The 22,268-nt window shown below is 33.5% G+C and overlaps 1 protein-coding gene across 5 annotated transcripts in view; it reads left to right on the plus strand.

Annotated features, from left to right (window-relative positions):
* Positions 1-22,268, plus strand: part of LOC118193873 (dual specificity protein phosphatase MPK-4-like) — a 42,482-nt gene that overhangs the window by 15,402 nt on the left and 4,812 nt on the right. For 2 of the 5 annotated variants that reach the window (XM_035365039.2, XM_035365036.2), the window contains 4 exons: positions 3,711-3,798; positions 5,520-5,694; positions 6,757-6,919; positions 18,543-18,591. In XM_035365039.2, the coding sequence (XP_035220930.2) occupies positions 3,711-3,798; positions 5,520-5,694; positions 6,757-6,919; positions 18,543-18,591 (475 nt within the window). Of the gene's footprint in view, positions 1-3,710; positions 3,799-5,519; positions 5,695-6,756; positions 6,920-10,938; positions 11,012-18,542; positions 18,592-22,268 lie in introns of all 5 variants that reach the window. The other 3 variants (XM_035365037.2, XM_085821596.1, XM_035365038.2) reach the window with 3 other exon arrangements.

The following is a 22,268-nucleotide window of genomic DNA, read 5'->3' on the forward strand; positions in this document are numbered from 1 at the left end:
CATATTGTATGCTCTCTTATAGGAAAATATTGCTTAGACAAGGTGGATATCCAGCCAGTGAAATATTTTAAGATCCCTCCTTGGTAGGATGTTCAGATTTAGGTACTCCATGTATTCCAGCATCTTGGAAAATGTAACACTAACGAGATCATGTATAAGCAAACTTTTTTTGAGTACAGCAGTTATACACAAATGGATTAAAAGCAATAAATCATGTTGGAGCAGCCTTTGTGACTGGACACCATGCAGAGGGTAAGCGCTTACACAAGGCATGCTGTGTGCTTACTTTGAACTAACCGCTTTGTATTATGCGCTTTTTTTTTTTATATCTAGATAATGCCAGAAAAATGTTCATTATTTATACCGACTCATTTAGTGCACTAAAAGCTCTGGAAGCAATCTCAGAAGCTCGGAATACATTAATTAACAAAATTCAAAATATAAATCTGAAGTTGAGAAGTCGAGGGTATCAAATCCTCTACTGCTGGGTCCCTGCACATGTGGGCATACTAGGAAATGAGCTGGCAGATATCATTGCAAAGTGTGCTGAGGAATGGTCACGTCAGCTTCAAATCATACTGTTGGACGACCTGTGCATTTTAATTTTGATAGAGCAGAATGGGATCTCTTGTATCTGTTTGTAATCATCAAAAAATTAAATGTCTGCTATCCTGGTTATAATTCCTTCCCATGTACATTATGGCTTCCAAGATATTTTGTGTTTTTTTACTTCTGATCTTATAGAAAGAATATGTATGAAGTGTTGCTATAAAAATTATGAAGTTTATCAATAAGCAAAAACTTTAAATTGAAGAAAAATTTTCAATCAATTTATATTTTATAAGACACATGTCGACAAGCTACTAGGCAACTTGCAGCACCTTTTTGTATTCAAGTATACAGGATTCCCCATGTATAGCTATGAATAAAAAGATGAGCCGCAGAATCATCTACACCGATATTCTGGGTGATCTCCCAGTACAGTTGCTGTAAAAAATAAGACTTGTATACAGGGCACTATCACAACTCGAATGCTTCGACTCTCCAGATTACTAAGTGGAAATGAAGGTTAGTTTTTACTTTTTTTTTTTTTTTTTTTTTTAAGTTATTTTCTTGAATTTTATGGGAAAAAAGTAGGTAGGTTTTCTGGAATCTTTGAATGATTTACACTGAAAGGATTACATGGAATACGTTTTTAAGAAATGCTGAAATTGATGATATTTTAAATTTAAAATACCATATGTTCCCAAAGACCTATAACATAAGTGCATTATACCATGTGTTTGCGCGCTTTGCCATAATAAAATAAACCAAATCAAACCAAGCCATACTTTGAGTTATCCAAAAGCAAGAAAACAAAAGCATACTAAATTAAATTTGCCAGCAATATGAGTATCACTTTCTTCAGGTGCTGCAAAATAGGAATGGTTTGTAGAATTGCTGATTCATTTTATTTCATCCTAGTTTTCGTCTGCAGTGTAACAAAAAAAAAAAAAAATCATTCAGTCAAGATTAATAGTTAATTGTTGTGGTATGTTGTGAATAGGCTTATAAATTTCAATAGGTCTGCATTTTATCCCCTTTGAAAAATGACTTATTTCTCACGATTTTGAAAATTAAAATGTTACAGTGGGAAGCAGATACTGATTAGCATGTTTATTGCAATTTTTTTTGGTATAGTACCTTTTGGTTCAAGGTAACCTATAACAGGGTTCGTAGCGGTCCTTACAAGTGCTTATAAGTCCTTATATTTGAAAATAAAATATAAAGGCCCTTATAGGTGCTTACTTTTTCTTTAAAGCCCTTATTTTTTTGTTTTTAGTGCTTATTTTTTGCTTTTAGTGCTTTTTTTTAATCCTTTGTTTTTAATGAACGTGCATTTTTTCCCCGTACCAAAGCCGAAACTAAACAAACAACTTTTCTTCCTTATATGCAACGTCAGATGGTGAATCATACTCCCAGAAATTGCTTCCTCCCTCCCTTCCTCTGCATTAACGTAACCTATGGTGCGCGCGAGAGTACAGACAGGTGAACGTCGTTCTATTGGTCAAAGAATTGCGAAAACGGTAGAAAATTCCGGTACATTCGGTATTCATTTCCTCCCACCCAAATACTATACACGTTTGAATTTCTATCAAGATTTTAATAATTTGCATTCTTGTTCCATGTGGTCAGTTCATATTGGTATTTACTATGATCGTTATGCTTATATTATGAGTATATGTATGAATATTTATAATAATATAGTTGCAGTAACTGAAGTATAGATAAACTTCCAAAAACGGGTGTGTTTTTACACAGATTAGCTTTCTAAGGAATAATATTCGGAATGGCTTAAATAAAAGGAAAGTAATCGAATAGTCAAAATAATTTAATTTTTTTTGCCAATACATTGTACAGTACGGAGGTTGGGAGTTTTCCCGCAAAATCTCTAATATTGTAGCAGCGTACTTTTTTTTTTTTTTTTTGTCACTGCCCAATCTGGATTGAATAGGACTAAAAGTTTTTGCGGTCTACCCAACCTAAGCGAAGATTGATTCTCTTCCGGAAATTTAATACAGTCTGTTGAAAATTAGAATCAGAAACACCCCAGATTAGTAAGTCTCTTTCTGTTCCTTTATTTAGTTCTTTTTCTCCAAATACCGGCAGGTGTTGATTCCGATTGCATAATTTCACATATGGAAGAATTACGCGGCACATATTGCGCAATAACGTTTGCGGTATTTTGCCTTGATAATCAATTTTGATGTTCAGTCTGAGATTTGTTTATGAACACTTAAAAGAGTTTTACTGTGCTTTCTAAGCAGAATATTTCTCAGTTCCGTTGGTCTATTTTTATATGATGCACATATCAAAATGTCAAAATCCTTTATTTAGCCTAAATTTAAATCTAAAGAACGCCTACAATCTCCGCTACTCCTCTTTTTCCAGTTACTATCCAGAATATTCGGCAATTTTCGAGTATGCAGGTTAGTTAATTTTTTCTATTAAAGGATGACTGAATGAAGCAATTTCCTGTCTTCTGATTTCAGAAATGTGCCTCTTTTTTACTTGAATTACTTTGCTTGGAATATATGTTAAGGGAAAACTGTTATGCAATGAAAATTTAGAAAATGTTCAGAACTTTGATTTAAATTAAATTATTTAAATATTAATATGAGTGGAAAAATAAATTGTATTTATTATTAGGTGCCAAACGAATACAATTAATATGGCTTATTATTATTTATTTTCTATATTTTGAACTCAAATTTCATCATTAACTCTTCTAATATAGTTTAGTTCTGCATAGTTTTCTTTTCCTCTCATTGTAAACTAATTCTGTAAATTGAACTGTCATTTAAAATTTAAAAAAAAAAAAAGTTAATTGTTTTCCATGGTTGAGGTAATGCCCATTCTCTTAATAAATATTGCATTGCTCATATTTTAAATTACAAGTCTAATTTTTCTTGTAAGGTTATGCAGTTGTGTATAATGTAATTAGACAGGTGCTTATTTTTTCCTTAAAATGTGCTTAAAAAGTGCTTATATGTGCTTATTTTTTTTAACTAAAATGTGGCTACGAACCCCGTATAAGTAACCATTATATAAATCATTTTGGAATATTCAAAGCTAAGAGGGGGGGAAGTTTTGAATAAGAAAATTCTGTTTGTTTACAGACATATTTGTGGTATTTTAACATGTATTGTCTTCATGCATTTTTGTTTCAGGTGGTAATTTTAGTGCAGTACAAAACTATTTATCTAAATTTAGAGGGAAGATGTGTGATGGAGACAAATACAAATGCAGAAAGTGCAGGTATAGTGAAGTATTTTTAAGAGGTTATAAATTTTTTTATCTCTCTTATTAAGGCCTTTTGCTTTTCTAAAATAGAATTTTTATTATATAACTTAATATGATATTATATTATATTAATGTATATAGAATGGCAACTCTTGAATAGACTTTTATTTGGAGTTTACCATTTTGCATAGTTGTAAATGTTGTTCTTGTTCAGCGTTGACTTAATGTAAACAAGAATTAAAAATTTCAACCAAATTTAGATAGCATTTTTCTGGAATACCATATTTGCAAGCCCAATTTCTTGAAAATGAAAATACCTTTGTATATACATATTGTCCTCTATAATAATTTATTATGCATAGCAATGTATTATCTTTTATGCATGTAATTTAAATTTTATTTCCATTTATATTGGATAAATAATAGGCATCATTAATTATAAAATAATATTAAATTTTTGTTTTTGTTATTATTATCAGTTAAACCTGATAATAACTGAAAGTACTGAACTTAAAAGTTATTCTGGATAAACTGCAAGTAACTATCACAGTATTATTTCTCATAAAGAAATCCATATTCTAATAAGAATACATAGTAATATTAACATTACAATATTTAATAAGACATCTTCATTTCTACTTTCCTACAACTTGAATCTCTCCCATTCTTATTGTTGTCTCAGCTTCTCCTTAGACCTCAAATCATAATAATTAGGTAAGGTGAGTGTGCAGTTGCTACGAAATCATAAACTGAATGTCTGTTTATGTTTGCTTCACTGTGATTGGCTGTTTCTTGTATTAGGCTAGCATAAAAATTCAGCAGTTAGAAGGGAAGGGTTCACCTTGACCTTTGCAGGTCTTTGTTAGTAAGAGAAGAACAGTCACTACATAAACAAACCCATTTTAAAATTTAAGGAAGCTTGTTCTCTAAACACATTGAGAAAGGGGAAAATTATGCGAATGTTTTTTTAATTTTCAGAACCTGTCACTAAAAACTTAGCAGGCGGGAAAGGTGAAGAAATATGGTAGTACTGTTGCTTAAAAGTATGAATATTTACAAAAATGCAACTTTAAAATCTTTTTTTGAAATTGAGGGAAAAAAAGGGGGTAAGCTCACAGTATCGTAGAATAAAAGATTTTAAGTTTGCACTTTTGGTAATCTTTTTTCAGAATACTCTGAAGTTCTGTGGTAGGCTGCTTACAAATATTTTCTCATTTAATTAGTAGGGGAGGAATTTTTTTTTTATTGTTATTTATAGAAATCTTCGTGTTTCTGTTTTAGGTAATGTATTTACTTTAATTGAGCTTTTTAGGCCAAAACAAGTTGTAATTGAGATAATGTGTCAATGAAAGCAAATACATGAAAGTCATGTGAGACAGAATTTACCATTCCACTTTTTTTTACCAACCATGCACTGACATTAATGTCATAAAAAATGTTTTGCCTTTCAATAATAAAATAATAGAAAATGTTGACTGAAAAACTTAGAGGTGATTGTAACTGTAGATTAAAATCAAAACTTAATGGAAAGGTATTAACTCAAAAAAATGGAAGTTGGTGATTAAGAATACTGAGTGATAAAATGCAGCAATAAAAATTGAATCATAAATTCATTTGAAAAATGTTTTTGGATTTCTGATTTTGAGAGAAAATAAGTCTAATTGCAAACTAAAATAGTTTCCTTTATTTTGCTGTCATAATGCTCGTATTTTTATTTATTTTATTTTGTTTTTCAGGAAATGTCTCTTTTATCAAAGCAACATAATACCTCATATTAAAGGCCAAGATCTTTATTGGAATAACTTTGCACAGCAGCTGATTTCAGAACAATCACAAGTCATTTGTACAAATTCATTATTCATTGAGTTTTTACCTTGGATGTCTGAAGCATTCAAGACACTTTCTGGAAAGGTATGTCACTACTTCATGTAATTATTTATGTTTACATTTTACTTTATCTTAATACATTTTGATGACTTCAGTTTGGTAACTGTCTTATCCTTAATGTCATTCAAGACCTAGAATTACTGTACTTCATTGCCAAGATAGTAAAGCTTATACTTGTTATCAAAGTAATGCTATTTTTTAATGTACAGTAATTCATATTGTGAATTTTTAGTAAATCTCTGTTTAAAATTATTGACGGGAAGGAGAACGGAAAAGAGTAATGGAAAAAAAAAAAAATGAGTAGCATTTATTGGCATAAAAAGTTCTAGAAATAAATTACATATTTTTGCATGTAATATTTTTAACATTTCCTTGAAGTGATCTAATTTACAATTGTTCTCTGTGTTACTGTAATTTACTATCAGGCGAATATAAGTTTAATAATGCTTGTGAAATTCACAAATTAAATTGAATTATATGTGGGTAGTTGTGTTTTATCCATAACAATTGAATTAAATATTTTATCTCATTCACTTCACTACAATTATTAAATTCTAATAAATATAAAAAAATGTATTTTTCATAAACATGGGTTTTGCTCAAAATGTGTACACAAAATTTCTTTTAAAAATTCTATTGAACTGTTTGAATTTCTTGTGTATATGAAGTGTATCTAAACCATATAAAGTTTTATTACCTTTTAAATAAGTAATGCCATCATCAGGTTCAAATCTGCACCCTGCATAGATACTTTGGTGTAAAGTATTGATTAACATGTTCATTGTGCAAAAGTATCCTTATGTGTTATACAGTTGAACCTCAAGGTACAAGTACCTCTATACACGAGCAATTCCAGATATGAGGAAACTATGAGTGAAAAATTCATCTCTAACTACAAACATTGACTCAAGTAATGAGCAATGATTCAGGCCATTCGTAAGCATTGAGCATTTCCCAATCCGGCTCATCTCGGGGAATCCCCTCATCTGATCACTCAGTGTTCTTTGATATACATGTTTGTACGCTTGCTAGTTAATTGTTTTTTACATTTAACATTAAAATAATTATTTCATGATGCATCACAAGAAGATTGTTGCCTCAGCTAGGGCTGCGAAGAAAACGAAGGAAGCCATGACCATTGAAATTAAGAAAGAAATCATGGATAAACATACCCCTAAGGGGCTCACTTTTGCAAGTACGGGTGTGGCAATTCTGAGGTACCCTAGCCCTTCAGACGATCATCTTCTTGGTGAGTTTCATCTCTCCTTATCTGTGCTTATTTCTTTTCTTCTGCCCTTGTTGTTTTCCTTTTTGAAGGTTTGGCCTCAAAGTGAGATTCTAATGCATCTCTTTGTTTGTAGTTTCTCACAGAGAGAAAACCGCCTACACAAATACTATTAGTGAGACATTTAATACCTTTTCCTCCAGCAGAAATTACTCACCTGTATTTCTTTCTATCAAGCAGCTTTCTGAGAGAAATCCCATCCCTTTTAACTCTTCTAACTTTAAGCCTTATAATAGAGATTTTACTATGCTTGAATTAAGGAAAGCTTTGTTTAAGACACATGGGTCTTCTCCAGGTTGATGGCGTGAATTACGAAATGCTGAAGTATCTGTCCTATAAGTCACCGACTGCCCTTCTCACTCTTTACAATAGGGTGTGGAAGGAACGTATTTTTCCCAGTGCATGGAGGAGAGCTGTTATAATTCCTATTGCTAAGCCAGAGAAAGATCCAAGGAATCCCTCCAACTAATGGCCAATTGGCCTTATGAGTTGCATTATGCAAGCTGTTTGAAAAAATGGTAAACAGCCGCTTAGTCTACATCTTGGAAAAGAATAATATTATATTTTCTTATCAAAGCAGTTTTCAAAAGGGGAGGACAACAACATGCTCCTTTTTAAAGACATCCATTAGAAAAGCTTTTGTAAGAAGTCACCTTGTCTCAGTATTCTTTGAAAAAGCTTATGATAAGGCATGGAGATACAGTATAGTTCGAGATCTTCACGACAGTGGCTTGCGCCGCGACCTACCAATTTTCATTCAGAATTTTTTTAACATTAGAATTTTTCAAGTAAGAATTAGCTCTGTTTTGCCGGATGTTTTTGAACAGGAAGAGGGTGTGTCTCAAGGATGTGTGCTTGTGTAGCCCTGATCAGCTTAAAAATAAACTCTGTATTGAAAGAACTTCCTCCCACCATCTTGAGATCTCTATATGTTGATGATACGTATAGAGGCAATAGCACATGGCTCTGAATAAGATCCAAGAGTGGTCAGACAAACAGGAATTTACATTTTTGAGACAGAAAGCTTTGTGTGCACACTTTTTAGGAAGTGAGTTCTCCATCCTGAGCCTGAGTTATATCTGAATGGTATAATTATTCCAGTTGCACCTGAAGTAAAATTTTTAGGAGTGACATTCGACCAAAAATTGACTTTCCTTTCTCATTTTTTAAACCTGAGAAAAAAGTGTTTAAAAATAATATTTTAGAAGTCATGCCGAACACCTCCTGGGGTGCAGAGCATTGCTCTGTGCTTCGCATTTACAGAGCACATGTCCGCTCTAGACTGAACTATGCTTCAGTTCTTTATGGATTCTCTCGTTCATCAGTATTTTTAAAACTAGATCCTGTTCACCATCAAGCTCTGCGGATTTGTTTTAGAGCTTTCAGGACACCTCCTGTCCAGAGCCTGTATGTTGACTCTAACAAGCTATGACTTTATCTGAGGCTCGAGCAGTTGTTCCTTTTGCAATATTTTATCGCAACTTGAACATCCTAATAAGCTGTCCTTACTTGATAATGTGTGTACCACTTTATTTGAAACATGTCCATCCTGTATGCCTACCTTTTCTTTAAGAGTTTGCCCTATCATTGAGGAACTCTCCCTCTTTGATATGTACCCCCAAGCGCAGAATTTAGAAATCCCACCTTGGGAAAATGTATGGATCCAGCTTCTTAATGTTTTCAACCATCACGTGAAGGCAAGCACTAATAAGACCATTTACAGACAACTCTTTGCTGAGCACTGGCATAAATATAGCAGTTATCTTTCAGTATATACAGATGGATCCAAGTCAAATGATCATATCAGGATGGCATTTGTACTTCAAGATCACATGGAGGGCAGACGCTTGCACTATGCTTTCTCAGTCTGAACATCTGAACTAACTGCAATATATTATAGTCATTTTTGCATCTCAAAGCTCTGCCACAAAATGTTCATAGTTTATATAGACTCCTATAGTGCACTTAGATCATTAGAAGCTTTTCTCAACACTCAAAATCCAGTAATAGTGGATGTTCTCAAGATTCATATAAACTTAACGAGTCGTGGATATGAAATCCTGTAGTGCTGGGTCCCGAGAATGCAGGAATAAAGGGGATTGAGCTGGCAGGTATCACAGCGAAATGTGCTGTTGAACTGTCCAGTCACCTCATCCCTTTTAGAGACATCTATTGTATTGTCAAAGAGAAGATCAAAAAAAAAAAAAAAATGCAACAACTTTGGGACATTCAGCTTCATAACAAGTTGTGAAATGTAAAGCCTAGAATTAAGTATTTCGATGTAACTAGAAATCGTAAGGAATAAGTTCTTTGGACTCGCCTCAATATTGGTCACACTAGAGTGACACATAACTATGTTCTGAAAGCTGAAAATGAGCCTATTTGTTTAAACTGTAATGTTTGTCTGTCAGTCCGTCATTGACCCCACAGCTTTTAAGTCGATAATGCAATCTCAAAAAGTTAATATTTGTTGGACAAGCAAAAACATTCGTGAGTATATTCGAGTAATTCAATGCAAAAAGTGTTTCAAATGTGGCAAAAGGACACCTTAACAAAGGATGCAATTCTCCGTAAGAAAAATGTGTCAACTGCAAGAATGCTAACACGCATTATCATTTGAATTTGGATAACAATTATAGTAATGTAAGTAATAATTGTGCAAGTAAACGAAGAGAAATGGATCTGTTAATTAAAAAGATTAATTATAAATGTAATTAAAATAACACAGTTAAATTTACAGGACTCACGGAGTGCAAGTGCACAATTAAAATTTGACATTGAAAATATTCCAAATTTTAAAATAGCTTGCATACAAGAACCTTACCTCATTAAAAATGTTTTAAGTGGCTTTCCACAAAAATACAGGATCTATTCTCACCAAGCAAAAGCTGCCATAATTGTAAGACTCAATCATTCAGATTCTCAAATGGAGGAAATAACAGTAATCAAAGTAGAAGGATCGCCCTCTTTTATATAAATCTTGGTCTATTGTTCTCCAAGAACAGAAATTGAACCAATATTAATTACATTAGAGGAAATAATAAATGATTCAGATGATCTTCCCAATAGTCATCTGGGGCGACTTTAATTTAAAACATAGTATATGGGGTCCAGTACCAACAAATCCTCGTCGATCAAGAACACATGGGAACATTGGCAAAATCTAATTCTGCTCTTAACGTCATGAAGTCAGTTATGCAACTTATGCATGTAAATAACTCAGATTTTATTGCTTATCTTCAAGCCTACAATGTTTATGTCATTCTGATTGTTACTTTTTTCTTCCATTCACGTCAATGTAATGTTCAATTATTTAGTCACTATAGACATCTGTAATTATTTAGTCACTATAGACAATTATTTAGTAACTATAGACAAGTATTTACTTACATCTGTAAGAAACTACTACCTATCTGCTTACATGTTTATTTGAATTTTATACTCCTTTAATTAATTTTTCATTTATGTATATATTTCATTGTGTATAATTTCGTTGTATGTATTTTGTATGTATATAATTTTTCATTTGTATATATATTTTCATTTATGTTTGTATATTCATTTATATGTATGTGGTATCCGTAAGTGCCACACAACCACCAGAGAGCCTCACCTATGCGCCATCAGCGAGAGCGAGGTAAAAAAGGAGTATGGTATAGACAGACAGTCGTCTATCCCATGCGAAGGTGGTAAGATGTCTCCATGAGAAGGTGGTAAGTTGTAGGTCTGCATGTGAAGGTGTTAAATAATGAACTCTGTTTCCGTGTGAAGGTGGTAACTTGACTGCATATACGACAGCTAATGCGAGTAGGCGCTAAGCTGCTATTTAGATTCTAAAAGTGATTAAAGAACTGTGTTTATATCTAACAAGTGCGAGAAGGCACAACAGCACGTGTATTTAATTCAATCTGTACCTTTTCTGTTATTTTCATTAAATGTCGTCTGTGGTGTGGAAAACGTTGGAATTGTTTATTGAACCCTAGCAAAGCATCTTCAACTCCCCACCCACACAAAATCTGGGGGCTCTGTCCGGAATACTGGGATACTTCAAAGAAGGTACTGTGAAAACTTTGCTTTATTTCTTTCTTGAAGATAGCAATACTTTTGTTTTGTTTTTTAAATAAGTTTCTTAAATAATTTAAAGAAAAATGATTTAATAGTAATTGCGGAACAAATCGGAGAGAATGTTCCATAAAACGCTAAAAACGCTGACATTAAAAAAATTATCCAAAATTCTGATGCCTTCAAAACGAACATTTAATTTGTTCGTGGCCTCCTCAAATCGATTGTCAAGGATCGGATGCCTAAAACAAGTAATGAACATTATCTGTTAGAGATCGAACGTCTTAAATTAGCTGAAATTGAGAAGCAGATTGAGCTAGAAAATTTAAAATCACAATCATTATCATCTGATAGAAGAAACGTGCAGACTAGTGTTGAAGGTATCATTAAAAGCAGTAAAACACTAACTATAGCTGTACCTCAGAAAACCGGAAGCTCTGCATTTGTTTTTTCATTCACTTGAGAAAGCTTTTTCATTCACTACTAAAAGCATACCAGTGGAGTTAAAATCAGAAGTGTTGATTAATTTATTAGGTGATAAATGTAATAATGTTTTAACGTATGTTTCTGAACAAGAGATCGCGAATTATGATAAATTAAAAACTCTAATCTTGAAAGAATTTCAGCCGATACCGCGTGAATGTTAGCAATTTAAAAAATGCTCAGAGACATTCATCTGAATTGCATGTTCAGTTTGCATCGGTGCAACTTTCAATTATTATTGTAAGTTATTGACTTGTGTGATCTTATTGTATCTGATAAGTTGTATGAAACTCTGGATTCTAAAACAAAGGAACATATTAGTGTTTGGAATAGCCAAACTTGGTTCCAACCAAATCAGTTGGGGAGAGAATGTGATTTATATTATTCATCCAGGCGTAAATCTTTAGCTGATACCAGTAACATGCGAATCGAAACTCCAGAAAATAAAAAGCTTAATTTTTCCAGAAACAATCTTGGAAAAGCTCAGAGCAATTTCAAGGATTCAGGGAAGCTTGTAAATCATAATAGTAGTAAAACAGAACATATTTGCTATGTCTGTGGTAGTAAAGGAAAATTTCACTTTGCGACAAATTGTCCCAAACGGTTAGAAAAGGAGGAAAGTTTGTCTCAAAAAAAGGTATCTGGGTTAGAGATTGGATCGGATAATGCAGCTAGAAATAAGTTAGAATTTATTGAATTGTTGATTGATGATAAGAAAATAAAATGTTTAACAGATTCTAGAAGTGAATTGACAGTTGTAAAGAAATCTCTTTTTCTGAATAAAATATCATGTGGATGCATAGAACTCAAAAGTTTGTTTGGTTATGTGGTTAAAGCGGAAACGGCTAAGTTTATTTTTTCTTTATGCGAAAGCAAAAAACAAAAAGAGATAGAAGCAGCAATGGTTCATGGCCTAATTACAGAATGCGTTATGCTGCCTTCTTGTCTAGCTAACATCTGGTCTGAGGAAGTGATGATTACACAGTATGAAAATGATTCCATCTCTTCGGAAAGTAATTTTTTTGTCTTTTATTTATTTCTGCAGCCATTGAGGGAGACAGCGAAAGAGATGTATTGCACATTAAGGATAAAGAATTATGCAGTACTGTTCCCACTCTTATTAATGAGTATAAACCGTTAGAAAAGCTATGCAGTACAGACTTAAATGAAAGTAATATTAAAAGATGAAATTCCAGTTTCTCAGTGTTCGAGGAGAATTCCTTTTGTTGGCTAAAAAATTGTTAACGATCAAATAGATGAATGGTTAAAGGAGGGGATTATAAAGCCCATTGTGTTCAGAATATGCTTCGCCCAATGATTTCGTGTAGGAAAAAATGTGGCAAGACACGAGTTCGTGTTGACTTCAGGCAATTAAATAAAAAAAATAGTTAAGGATTCTTTTCCCATGGCATAAGTAGAAGAGGTTTTAGATCGTTTGGGTGAAGCAAAGGTTTTTTCGACATTAGACTTAAAAAAATGGTTTTTTTCATGTTCTGGTGGAGGAAAACTGCACTAAATATTTGGCATTTATTACTCATGCAGGCTTGTATGATTTCCTAAATGCACCTTTTGGTTTGTGCAGGTCCCCTAGTGTGTTCCAAATATTTATTTATAATGTGTTTAAGAGATTTAATTCGGGATGACACTGTTGTTGCTTACATGGACGATTTTATTATTCCAGCACGAAAGGAGAAAGAAGGTTTAGAAAAGTTAAAACGTGTTTTAGAAGTAGCCAAAGAATATATGGTTTGGAGATCAATTTTAAGAAATGCCAATTTTTGAAAAGAAAAATAGAATTTCTCGGGTATGTTATTGAGGATGGTACAATTCGCCCTTCTGCTGAAAAAGACCAGGGCTGTTCAAAATTTCCCGGAGCCCAAAAGCCTTAAGCAGATTCAGAATTTCTTCGGTCTTACTCTGTATTTTAAGAAATTTATTGCCAACTGTTAAAAAATAGCGAAACCACTAAGTGATCTTCTTCGTAACGGAACAGAATTCAAATTTTGGCCTGAACAAAAAGAAGCATTTAATAAATTGAAAGAACTTTTATCGACAAGTCTGATTCTTCATATTTTTAAACAAGGAGGACCATTAGAATTGCATACAGAGCGCAAGAAGTTATGGTTTCGGCGCTGTATTGCTACAAAAGTCAGATGATGGTCAGTTACACCCCATTTACTTCATGAGTAAAAAAACTAGTCTCCAACAAGAGAAGCTATCTAATTATGAGCTTGAAGTTTTAGCTATAGTAGTTGTAAAGAAATTCAGGAATTACCTTTTAGGATCTAACGTCAGAATAATTACGAATTGCGATGCTTTCCAGAAGACTATGTTTAAGAAAGATCTAACCCCTAAAGTGGTGAGACGGGAGTTACTTCTAGAAGAATTTGACTACAAAATTGTTCACAGATCTGGGCAGCAAATGAAGCATGTGGATTCATTAAGTAGAAACTCTACCATGATGGTTACTTGTTCTCAGGGAGAAGTTTTAGCCAAAATTGCAGCTACACAAAGAAGTGATGAGCATCTCCAGTTGCTAAAAGAAATATAGAGTTTAATTTAATATTAAATAGGACTAAAGAAAGATTTCCTAGTGAATAATGGTATATTATACAAGTTCGACAGTGGTCGCGAGCTACTTGTGGTACCCGAAGCATTAGAGCTAGAAATCATACGTAGTATCCACAACAAGGAACATTTCACAGTGTCTAAAACGGGAGATCTGCTGAAAATCGACTTTTATATTCCTAACCTTAGAAAACAAATTGAACAAGTCATTTCAAATTGTATAGAATGTATTTTGTGCGATAGAAAACGAGGTAAGGGCAAAGAGTTGCTGAATCCCATACTAAAAGATAGTATCCCTTTGAGCACTTATCATATCGATTTTATAGGACCATTACCTTCGACAAATAAGAACTACAATGATCTTAACCGTGTATGATGCATTCACAAAGTTTATGTGGCTCTATCCAGTGAAGTCTATATCAGCTCAAGAGGCATTGCAGAAGCTGAAACTACAACAATCAACTTTCGGTAATCCTTTGAGAATAATAAGTGACAAAGGTGTACCTCTAAAGATTTTGAAGATTACTGTAGTCAAGAGAAGATCCAGCACATATTTACAACTACAGGCGTTCCTAGAGGAAATGGACAAGTGGAAAGAATTCATCTCACTCTGATTCCAGTCCTATCCAGATTATCCATAGATGATCCAACCAAGTGGTACAAATATGTTGGGAGATGTACAGTGGATCTTTAACAGCACTAAGAGCAGAAGTACAAAGAGTTCTCCATTTGAGCTCCTCACTGATGTTAAAATGAGAAATTGAGAGGACTTAAAGATTATGGAAATTCTCAAAGAAGAAGAAAGAAATATTATGATGAAAGATCAAGAAGATATGAGAAAGGAAGCAAGGAAAAATATTCTAAAAATTCAGGAAGAGAATAGAAAAACGTACAAGAAGAGAAAAGAGGCACAGGTGTACAATGTGAATGACCTAGTTGCCATACAAAGAACGCAATATGGAGGTGGTCTAAAGTTAAGGTTCTTCGGTCCATATCGTGTAACAGCGGCGAAAGGCAAAGATCACTACCTGGTGGGAAAAGTAGGACACCATGAAGGTCCTGGATGTACCACTACAGTAGCTGATCACCTGAAGGCTTGGACTGCTACTGTCTAGGACTGTGTGTGATTCTTCCGCACTTCTTTCTTTCTTTCTTTTTTTTTTTTTTTTTTCTTCTTCTTCATCTTTTCTCTCTCTCTCTGTCTTCCTTCTTTTTTTTTTTCCCCTCCTTAAATTTATTTTTGGGTGCTGTCTTGATGTTCTAGTGTTGCTGATCCGTGTTTTCCAGGGCGAAAAAAGTAAGGATCGCCAAGTTGTGGTATTTGTAAGTGCAACACAACCACCGAGGGCCTCACCTATGCACGATCAGCAAGAGCGAGGTGAAAGAGGAGTATGATACAGACAGACAGTCGTCTATTTCACGCGAAGGTGATAAAAATGTCTCCACGAGAAGGTGGTTAGGCGCTAAGCTGCTATTTAGATTCTAAAAGTGATAAAGGACTGTGTTTATATCTAACAAGCGCAAGAAGGCAGAACAGCACTTGTATTCAATTCAATCTGTACCTTTTTTGTTATTTTCATTAAATGTCGTCTGTTGTGTGGAAAATATTGGAATTGTTTATTGAACCCTAGCAAAGCATCTTCAACTCCCCTTACACGTGTATATGTTCATTTATATGTATTTATGTGTATGTATGTTAATTTATATGTATATCCCTATAGTGCTTACTTACATCTGTAACAAATTGCATATCTGCTTATATGTTTATTATTCATTTATTTATGTCTGTTCATTTATTTAAAAAAAAAAAAAAAAAAAAAGCAAGCCGTCCCTTCACTTCCTGTTTCAGTCGTCATCACTCCCTCCCTTTTTGCTTTTAAGTTTGCAAAGCTTTCCATTTTCCTTTCGCCGTTTGGCCTTCCTTCTCAGTCCCCTTTTGTCGATAGGCTTTGCTTCATTTCGCCTATACATCTTTGAGTTTTTTATTTATTTATTTGTTTTTTGTCCCCCCACCCCTCGTTTTTAGCGCGAAGGCTCTCCTCTTCTTAGACCAGTTTTTAGCTTTTTGCTTCTTCCCTTTTTAGCTTAAAGGCACCCCTCTCCTCTTTTAGCCTTTTGGCTTTTCTTTGAGGCCCCTTTTCTCATCTGGCGTACTCTGCCTTGTTTTAGCCTATTGTCATTTATTGTTCATCCTTTTTTTTAGCCGTGAAGGCTTACCGCTTCTTATATCAGTTTATAGCTTTTTGCTTCTTCTCCTTTTTAGCCGAAAAGCACCTCCTCCTCTTTCAGTTGTTTGGCTTTTCTTTGAGGCCCCCTTTCTCGGCTGACGTGCTCTGCCTCGTTTTAGCCTATTGGCTTTTGCCCACCTTTGTAGTTAGCACCTGTCTCCTCCTGCTTAATATGGAGTGAGATAACGGAGTGTCTAGAAGGTGTGGATTCAAACCCACTTACTGGCAGCAATCATTACAAAACACCACAGTTGCTTTCAGTAACAGGATAAGAGTTTGCTGTTGTTGTTGTTTTCAGTCCATCTTATTTTAATTGAATGTCCATATTTTAATAGTCTTTGTCAGAAACATTTTAATAGCTGTGACTTACCTCTCGACCGTTTAATCAGAAGAGATGTCAGTTGTAATTTATTTTATTATTTAAAAGAGAGCTTTTATTACTTAATCTAATCTGTTTTGAAAGACTGTGTATTGTATTTTAATGTTTGCTTTTATGACTTCATGCTCTGGATTTGGTACATTTGTCCACCTTTTTTATTTACTAATTATTTTACTAATTACTTTATTTACTACTAAGAAATTGTTTTTTATTTCCTCAAATTAGATCATCCTACCTCATGTTTGGTGCATTATAATCATCTTTATTTTTGCACCAAAAAACTCACTCACTCATAGATAAACATAAGCATGGTGTAAGAGTGATGGAATAGGTGAAGACTTATGCCCGTTCGACATCGACGATTTGCACTATTCTGAAGAAGAGGGAAGAAATTAAGAAACTTGATGTGGCCTAAGGAGTTACCGTTTCTTCCAAGCACCATCCAAAACTCCTAGAAGATGTTGAGAAGCTGTTGTTGTGTGGATTAACGAGAAGCAGTTAAAAGGCATTTTGGTGTTGGAAGCTATCATTTGCACTAAGGCTAAGAATCTGTACTTGGACCTTCTCTAAAAAACACCAGGTATGTCAACTGAAGATGAAATGGCATTTAAGGCAAGCCGTGGATGGGTCGAAAAATTTCAAAAGAGAACCGGTGTGCTCACTGTTGTGCGACATGGAGGGGCTGCGAGCTGCTGCTTATAACTTTCACCCAGAGTTCCTACAGTATATTACTAGTGAGGGCTTTCTTCTCCAGCAAGCATTTAAATTGTGATGAAATACATCTTTGGGGGGGGAATGCCCAAGAGGACCTACATCGCGCAAGAGGAGAAATCTTTGCCTGGCTTGTAAAATCAAGCCGTCACTCATCTACCACTCAGAAAATCCAGGCATATTCAAGAGGGGAAAAGTTCAGAAAAACCATCTGAATGTGATGTGGCGGGCCAACAACAAAGCCTTGGTAACATGGCAATTTTTCATCGAGTGGGTCAGTTAAGTTTTTGGTCCCTCAGTGAAGAAATACCTTCACAAAAATAAGTTGACACTGAAGGCTTTGGTCATCCTTGATATTGCTCCTGCACATCCTCCAGGCATTGAAGATGATTTGCTGGAGGAATTTCAGTTCATAAAAGTTAAGTTTCTTCCTCCCAACACCACTCCACTTCTCCAATCTGTAGACCAGCAAGTTATTTCCAACTTTAAAAACCTAAAGGCTCTGTTTCAAAGGTGTTTTAAAGGGACTGCAAATACAAGCCTGACCCTCAGAGAATTTTGGAAGGATCACTTCAGCATCCTAATCATCCAAGTTTTCCAAGTTTCAGTGAGGACCCTGAATTCAGCATGGAAAAAACTGTGGCCTTAAGAGTATTCCTGACTTAAGTTTCGATAGGCGAACCATGAACTTACATAATGACAATGTAGTGTTTGTTGCATTTTAGAGGCATCTTAAAAAGGAGACAGAAGTAAGTGTTATTAGGTAAGGTTTTGGTAAAGCAATTGCAACTAAAAAAAAGTTAAGTGATTCTGACCCAGAGTCTGCTTCCAGCATTATTTATTAGAAAAATTTATTTTTATGTTGATATTTTTGGGGGTGTGGAGCAGATTAAATGGATTTCCATTATTTTCAATGAGTAAGTTGGTTTCTAGATACGAGAAATTTGCTATACAGTGCTGGAACAAATTAAATTTGTATCTAGAGGTTCCGCTGTATATGTAAAATCACATTAAAACAGTGACAGTCTGAAACTAAGCTAAAAGGTACAAAAATCAATCCAGGTGTTTATGTCTTTTATGTGAGATTCATTAGAGAACTTGTGATAAATTACTGTCTGTGCACATTTTTTCTAAAATTAGTTCTTTTCTTTCCTAGATTCTTTGCCCAGAATGCAGCTCAAAAATTGGAACATTCTGCTGGAAAGGTAAATATTATCTATTTTCTACTATATATTACTTTAAGTCCTATTTGTAATTGATACAAGGAAATGTGATATATGAGAAGGGAAAAAACTTTCTGTCTCTGAAAAATGAAAAGTGGTGTAGCTCCAAATTGCATGTACATTCCATATGCAAAATATTTTTATAATGAAGACAATTGTTGTTTGACTTCTGAATTTTTATAATGCTTTAACATTTGAAAAATGTATTCTAGAATTTATTGATTATTGAAATTTATTGTTTTTGTTCTATGTGTAGATAAATATTTAATATTAAATTAAACTCTATATTTCTTTTTCTCGAGGGGGATAGTGTTATGTATGGTCTTGTAGTACAGTAGCACAGCATTTCTCAGTCTGCAGTTCATGAACCACAAGTGGTTTTGAAACCTTCCCTTGTGGTCTCCCTAGACTTCTAAAAAGGGAATTATACCTGGAAATCTCAGAGTTTTTAAAGTGCACATGATAATTGTCTATCATTTTTTTTCCAAGACTGAAAATTTATGAAATTTATTACCAATTATGTACTTACAGACTTCCCCCTCTAATCCTGGCAACAAAACAGCGATTCAAAGTACTATGACTGTGGTGCTTTTTACATTTATAGATCCAAACATAAACTGATGTGGAAGCATCAACACACTCATCCTTCTCATTAATGGGAATGCCAACATTTTATTTAATTGTTAGCTATATACAAATTCTAATAAGCTTGGATCATTAAAAACAAATATAAATTTTCTTTCATTAACTTAATACTAGTACATAATTAAATGACTTTTAACTAATTGTCTTTTTAAAACATAAGTAAACTGATAGTAACACATGTTTAAAAAAATTGCTTTCAAGGAAAACAAGAGTTAGGTGGCCTGCAGTGAATATAATTCATAAAAGTGGTCTCCATTAAAAAAAAAAAAAAAAAAAAAAAAGAAAGAAAGAAATACTGCAGTTACAGATTGTTTTTTTGGGGGGGGTAATATGCTGCCAATTAATTGGTTTAATGGATAAATGGTGATCAGTCAAGCAACAGTTAAAAGTGCATAGGAAAGAGGGAATACTCCATATTATAATTCACAGAAAAGTATTATTAGCAATTTACCTGTACTTTTAAGCAGTTTAATATGATTAAGAAGTTATTTGGTTATGTAAATTAAATCAGCATTCAAAATGAAAATAGTATAGGTTTTTTTTTTTTTTTTTTTTTTTTCTTTTTCTAATTACTCATTTATTTCTATAGAGTCAATGAGAAGCAGAAGATTGATAATTGAGAACTTGTTTTATTATTATAACTGAGCAGTTTTTAATAGATGATTAGCAGTGTTTTTCCATTCCAGATTACATTAAATTATGAGATGTGTTTTTTAAGTAAGGGGTGTTTAAAATAAAAACCAAACAAAAGAAAATTTTCAAAAACCAAATTTATTTTTAGATTCTACATATGTTGCTCTATTTTTCAACATAGTTGCCAAATTTGTTTAAACACTTATCATATCTTAAAACTAGATTTTGAATACCCTGTTCATAGAAACTTGCTGCCTGCTCCGATAACCAAGAGGTCACGGCCGTTTTCACATCCTAGACTAGACACTTCAGGAAATTCATTTGACAGAGTCCTTATGGTGAAACACTTGTTCTCAAGAATTTTCGCTTCAACTGTAGCCACTATATCACTTGTGGTCACAGATGGGCGACCGTAGCAGGACTTATCATGAACGTTGTCACGACCAGCTTTGAAGTCTCTGGCTCACATAAGCATTTTGCCTTCACTCATGGCAGTAGCCCTGTAAACTTCACAAATCTGCCAAGTGACAGTCTGCAGTAGACAGATTTTTTGCTGACAAAAACATATCACTGACCTTACCTCACATGGGGCAGGTGATTCGATAATCTTGAACATTTTAAAGACACAGAACAGACCATACAGGTTACCTACACAGCTGCAACTGAGCACAGTTGTTTCCAAGGGATGTCGGGATATGACGCAAGCACTCGTTGCCGCCTGCGTGACAGATATTAGTGTATACAACAAAGTGGCCCTTAATTAAAAAACATGCTATGTGAGTACTCTTGTTGATAAACAATTCAAACAATGGTAGGAGGACTAATAAAACTTATACTAATGGAGGGAAAGGAATTGGTTTATATTTTAGGTGTTGATTGGCAGTGTACTGTTAAGATACCCACAAGTTAATATGTTGTAAATGCAAGTGAAGGATTTCCCCCCCCCCTGGTTCTTTATTATACAAGATTTTCAAAATATAAAAAAATGGAACTAAACAACTCCATAAAAACAAAATTTAATTATGATATGCTTAAAGCATTGTTTTATTAACAAAGGAGGCTCCTTTTTGCATGCTAGACAAAAATATCATGTTTTCCATCATCTCTTTTAGATGGTTCAAATATAACACACCTTTCTTTGTTGGTCACTTTTTTTGCTATAGGAGGTATGCTTTCCAAGTTTTGAGATTCAGTTTGTTTTGGATTGTTACAGCTTTTTTTGAATTTGTAAATTCAAGTTAGAGATGAGATCAGTAGTTCTCTAAATTTTAAAGATTTAATTATACTTTTTCTGCATTTCAGAAAAAGTAAATGTGCATTGTGTATGTCTGTTTTAATAATATGTTAAGCTATTTTTCAGCCACCTAATATTTTTTTCGAAGTGCTGTAGTAACTTGGTATTTAAACATCTGGCATTTCAATATCGTAATCCTTGATTATATTTAGTTTTGGAGTGAAATTTCCTGTTTCTGTTTCAGACTTCAACCAGCTCCACCTTTTGTATGCTCAAAACATTTTAAGAATATTGAGCTTATTTTTCCACTTTTTGACAACTATCAGTTCACTTCTGTGCATTGTCTTCTTCTCCCCCCCCCACTAATGTTTTTTAATTTCTTTTGATTATTGCACAGATGCCACAAATATCGCTTTTGTTTTCATGTATATTTTTTTGTAAGTGCAAATATTTATAAAAAAAAAAAAAAAACTTCTGTATATAACATATATCCCTTATTTAACAAATCCATCAACTGCAAGATTACTTGGGAAGCATGTTCATCACTGTAAACAACAGTTTTTGATTTGCCATTTAAGCCATTCCATTAGATTTGCTTATAACTCATGCAGTTTTATCTTATATTTCTTGCTCTTTATGATCAATAATCTTTCATGCCATAAAATTACAGATTCATCAATGCATAAGTTTCAGTCAGGTGTACAATTGTTTTTCATAATGTTATTGAAATAATTGGAAAATTGATTTATATAACATATCTTCTGTTGCTGGCAAATGCTAAATGCACAAGTCTTAATGATCCAGTATTGTTGAATTGGGCACCGTTTTTTTTTTTTTTTTTTTTTTTTTTTTTTTCTGATGAGGCTACTGTTTCCCAGAATTTTTCATCATCCCTGTAATTGCTTTAAAATTGTTAGTTTCTCTTGGTAGTTCTTAATCTAAATTGTTACTACTGTTGTTTCTTAGATATTCATCCATTTCAGCATATTGCTTCTGTGTCAGCTGCCTTTTTTGTGACATCGCCCTCCCAAAAGTGTCATCTAGTATCACTTAGCAGTTAAAAAAAATTTTAATAAATATAATTGAAGTCAAAATATAAAAATTTTAAATAAATAATAATAATAAATTTCTTTGGATTCAGTCACAT

The sequence above is a fragment of the Stegodyphus dumicola genome, chromosome 8 (assembly GCF_044657685.1).
Source record: "Stegodyphus dumicola isolate Sdum_Otavi_A_Nest chromosome 8, ASM4465768v1".
Taxonomy (NCBI): Eukaryota; Metazoa; Arthropoda; class Arachnida; order Araneae; family Eresidae; genus Stegodyphus; species Stegodyphus dumicola.